This window comes from Biomphalaria glabrata, chromosome 12 (assembly GCF_947242115.1).
Source record: "Biomphalaria glabrata chromosome 12, xgBioGlab47.1, whole genome shotgun sequence".
Classification (NCBI taxonomy): domain Eukaryota; kingdom Metazoa; phylum Mollusca; class Gastropoda; family Planorbidae; genus Biomphalaria; species Biomphalaria glabrata.
This window is the reverse complement of record NC_074722.1, coordinates 23833977-23839032: the sequence shown is the minus strand read 5'-3', so window position 1 is coordinate 23839032 and position 5056 is coordinate 23833977. Positions and strand designations below refer to the sequence as shown.

The following is a 5056-nucleotide window of genomic DNA, read 5'->3' as shown; positions in this document are numbered from 1 at the left end:
CAAACCCAGGACCCCAATTACGGAAGCCAAGCGCTTAACCACTACCACCATACCCTTATTTTGCTATAAGTGAACAGATATGGTAAGACTCATAAACCACCATCTTCTCTACATGATGTTGAATGGAGATTTTGTGGGTCTATTCTGAACTTTATCTGAACTTTATCTTTGAATGTTCAAACGTTTTCAAATATTTATCTTTTTATCTGGGTGATATTGTCGCAGATGATCCTCAAGCGTAATTAGTTTCATATCGTCATAAAAAAAGGCAATCGGTAACCGCTTGGTTGACAAGGAAAGAATGAACAATTTTATATAACCCAAGCTAGACAGTCTACATTTCTTTTTGTTAAACATTATTTACATGAAGACAAAAGTTAAGTTATTTTAATAAGTATTGAAATTAAAAACAACAATTTTTCGTTTGAATATCAGGATAAATATTTAAATGATTAACTAAGTTACAAATTATATATAGTGTGAAGAATTACATTAATGGGATGTACAAATTAAAGTCACGACCTGCTTATATGAAATCTATTATCATAGACCCCCTTGGACATCTCATGGACCCTCAATTAGTTTTTTCACTTTCGTAGACCCCTTGAAAGTCTTCGTAGACCCATGGGGATCTACATAGACCACTTTGAGAATCACTGGGTTAGATGGTTACTGTCACAGATGCCATTATAGAATTATTTGTACATTTCACATTTAAAAGAAATATAAACCCTTGACTGAGCCTCAGGAATTACCCCACAAATCTAGACCCTTGACAGCACCTCAGGTTTTACCCAAGACGTGATTATGATGTTGCAAATCTATTGGTTGATTTGAAATTAAACAAAGACATTTTTTTAAAGAGTTAGCGCCAGAGAATTGGCGAGAGTAGAGAGAACGCCAGTCGATAAAATATTTTCATAGTAGTCAGTCGGTCTTCTAAGAGCTCTGTTTTAAAAGCCTTTGTGATATTTTGTGTTGATTGATCTGTAACTTGTACATAAGCTGTACTTACGTTTTATATTTAAATAAAGTTCCAGAGTTTTGTTTTAACAGAGAATCTTTTATTGTGATTCTAGATCGTCATTTATTCAACTTTTCAATTCAAGTAAAATCCCCGGCATCACAACACATCGTGACATCTAGTGTTGTGACAGTTACACTGTATTATTGTAGTCTTTAACTACTCGCAGCACTATACCAAACAGAAAAACCCATCTCAAGTTTTGTCGAAAGCCCAAACGCAAGAGTGCTGTAAATGTCATTTTATTACGACTGAGAGTTTCATTTATATCTTTTACTTGGACTTGTTAGAGTTAAAAATTTAAAGAATCAAATTATAGCTTTTATATAACACTACTTTCAAGCTTATAGCATGCTCAGAGCGTTATGGTCCAATCCCATTTGTGGACCAGTGGGGGGAGGGGGTATCTGGGAGATGTAAGTCATTTTTGTTGTTCTTCAATACACATTCTGTTTCATCTTGCCTCCCCTTAAAGTCTTCTATTACAAATAGAGGCACAACTATAAAACGTGTTTTAGACAATTTGACCTCTGCTCGTTTCCAGCACCTCCCAACAGAACAGAGTTGCGTTTAATGACGTGAGGTCATGTAGTGATAATTGATTGAATTGATGTATCAGCAATAGTCAAGCCATATATATATATAAACACACTTAAATAATTCACATAACCAAACACAACTACTAACACACATAACATCACACAACTAATAACACACATAGTCACCAGAAAGACCAACAAAGTATTTATAAAAAAATCTTTTCAATTTATTGGCATGGTATGTCTTGACTTTGGTAAGCAATAGCTCAACCACAAATGTATTAAGACTAATTTGCATAAATTAAGATAAATACTAAATGGATGCTCACGTTCACAACGCAGTTAAATTGTTATAAAAAATACATAAATATATAAATAAATAAATAAATATAGATGAGCATTGAGTTTATATATAAATAAATAATACATATAATGGATAGATGCTAAATCTTGAAAGAAGATACATAAAGTAATGGAAAATCTAAACAAAACAATGAAGCAGATAGTAAAACAAAGTCTGTACATGATGTTAGCTTAAAAATAATATAATATAGAGATTCAATCAACTGGAACCAACGGATTTCATCAAAAGCTCGAAGTCAACCTTCAGTCGACAATGTTCTTAGTTAAATAAATCTTAGGAAAATTAATAACATATTATATTGTGTATGGATTGATTGGATTTCGTAATATTATTGATAGCTGCAAGCCCATGCACTATATATATATATATAATAACATGTAAAAAAAAAGTGCGTTACATTTGCAATATAAATACTGTTTCAAATGCCAAGAATTAAATTAGTGAATGCTACCACATCGTTATATATGTACAGCAATGAAGAAACATGAGACATGATAATGAACTAAGTATACCTATATATTCAGTCATAGACCTTTGCATTTTACTTGACCTCAAGCATGTGACAATGAACTATGTGTTTAAGTAGCGGGTTTGTGTTTAGGTTTACAATAGATGTTTCAATGTTACTGTAACAAGAGTTAATAAAGATTTACATTTTGCAATATTAAAAATATAAATAATATATTTCTCTGTCTACATTCTGTACTATGTACAAAGATACAAAGTAGATTGGGGGGGTTTCTTGTCTTAGCCTGAAGGTTTGTTATCAAACACATTCTTTCATTTGATGCAACTCTATGTTGTTTTTAAACCACTTCAAAAGTCCCTGACTCAAGGATTTCCCTTCAACTATGACGGCAGTCACGACTGACTATTTCTTGTTGGGTTTTTTTCTTTCCTTCCTTCCATATTTTAGTCACTGACTAACACGCCAAGAAAATACCTAGACATATATTTGTTTGATCAATACTACTGGCTCTGTCTCGTTTATTAGGGGGTGGGGATGAAGACTGCTGACGTCAGTTGGGGGGGGGGAGAGATTTAAAGCGTGGCGGGAAAACATGAACAGGGCAATCAGTTCTGGAGTATATGTGTGTGTGGGAAAGCTATGTCTTTAGTGTCATGTCTATGTTTATGGATATACAAGTGTACTGAGTATCACATACAATCGCTAATACAAAAAATAATAAACAAATTCACATATAAATATTGCAATCTTACAATCCATGATAGGGGGGAGGGGGAGGGCCATTGCACTTTGCGGTTCTCTATCACAGGCAGTGAATAAGTCTGACCAAGTGACAATGTGAACATGGTTGACCTACATAACCACGATCTTAACCTATAACTAACATGAACAAAATCTAGTCCAAAGAACTTCAGCCTAATTCCTCCTGAGTTTGAGGCCGTAAATGATAGAAGTTTGACTAAGACAATAGTACAATGTAGTATTTAATAAAATATTCTTTTCTGACTTTAACATTTTTAAATCTGTAAGTAATTCTACAGTACTGAAAAAAAAAAAAAACAACGACACTCCATACAATGAACTGAAAATCTGAATAAAATGCAATATTGTATAGCACCATTTAACATAATTACATATTATGTTATTTTAAAATACAATAATTTAATAAATATAAAATAGTTAATAATGAAAGTTAAAATAAATATATTGGAATGTTTGGGTAAAATAAAAATATTTTAAAATGCATACATTCAATTAAATATAATTATAAATAAATAATTTTAAAAAAAAGTTATATTTACAGTTTGATCAATATGATCTACTTTGATAAACAGCATTACATGCTGTGGTTTTTGAAGTCTCACTGGAAGCAGGCAGTTCCTAAGGTATTCAAATAATGCTCTTATGTAACGAATCACTATTTGAGTTCATTTAGTCATTTAGACAGTGCTGCTTCTTGAAGTAATGTGTCCAGAGTTAATCTGAAGAAGGTGGTCCAGCAACTGGGGCGGCCTGCGCAGCAGGGGATGCGCAGTAGCATCCAACCACCACGCTCCATTTAACTTGAGTCATAGCTGCCAGTCCGTCCTTGCAGGCGCCCTTTTTTAAGACAGTGATTTCCTGTCTTAAGCTCAGGCATCCCATTACGTTGGAGTTTACGCATGCTGTGGTGCAGAGGCAGCTGGCTTCTGAAACGTATCTGGGGTAGTATAATTCACCAAGGTCAGTGGTTTTGTAGATCCAGGGACAAGTGGACCTCAGGTTTTCCGTCTTCCCTGGCCACCAGCTTCCGGTCTGAGTAGGGCAAGTGGTCGGCTGGTCAGTGGGCGGGGCAACGTAGTTTGGTTGCTGAGGAAATAACGCCATGGATGTTGTAGAGTTGATGAAACTGTTCAAATCTGTGATGAGCTTTGGCCAGTTTGGAGGAACTGCACAGGTGCTGTTAACTTGCCTTTTAGCTCTAAGAAAGGGGTTGCTATCTTCTGCAGTTACATTAACACCCATGTCATTTTTCTGGTTTGGTAGCTCTAGAGACGATTCTAATGCATTACTCTCTTTGCCGATATTCATAACTGGTGAAGTCAAGACTGTATCGCTGAATACCAAAGTGGCCAGGAGAACAAATTGCACTAATGAATTCATGGTGGTTGTCTTGGAAGAAGAGATTTCACTTAAAATTGTGCACAGATTGAATATTAAATCTATGACTATTAGAGTAAATTTTTTTAAAACTAAAAGTGTTCTTCACTTCGTTCACTTGTAAGTCTACTCTGTAGCTGCTTAAGTGTTTATCACTTAGTTTGCAACAGTTAATGTCTCGAGAGTAAATAAGCGGACTTTATATAGGCTTTCCTAGTCCTTCTTCAAGCCTACAACTGTTGGAACAGCCCCTGAACTTCCTTTTTTTTTTCTTACCTATTTTTAGACTGACGATCTCACGGAAGCGATCTAAATATAGTCGAGGATTCCCCCCGCATGGGAGAGTCGATCCAATCAGTTTACCTTTTCTCTAGCAATGGAGCTCGCCTTGCCCACTTATTTAGGCTCTACAAATGATCAAACTAAAAACTTACGTTACTCAGAGAGTTCATAAAATACAATATTGTTGCTTTTGTTCAGTGCTGTCAATGTTGGGTGGGCGTAACTACGGCAATATGCAG

General features: G+C 35.0%; 1 protein-coding gene across 1 annotated transcript; it reads right to left on the bottom strand.

The window, feature by feature from the left end:
- Positions 1 to 1774: 1774 nt before the first annotated feature.
- On the bottom strand, positions 1775 to 4689 carry LOC106070344 (uncharacterized). Its single transcript, XM_056005213.1, has one exon. The coding sequence runs from the start codon at positions 4536 to 4538 to the stop codon at positions 3873 to 3875; it is 666 nt and encodes a 221-aa protein (XP_055861188.1). The 5' UTR covers positions 4539 to 4689; the 3' UTR covers positions 1775 to 3872.
- Between the last annotated feature and the right edge of the window lie 367 nt (positions 4690 to 5056).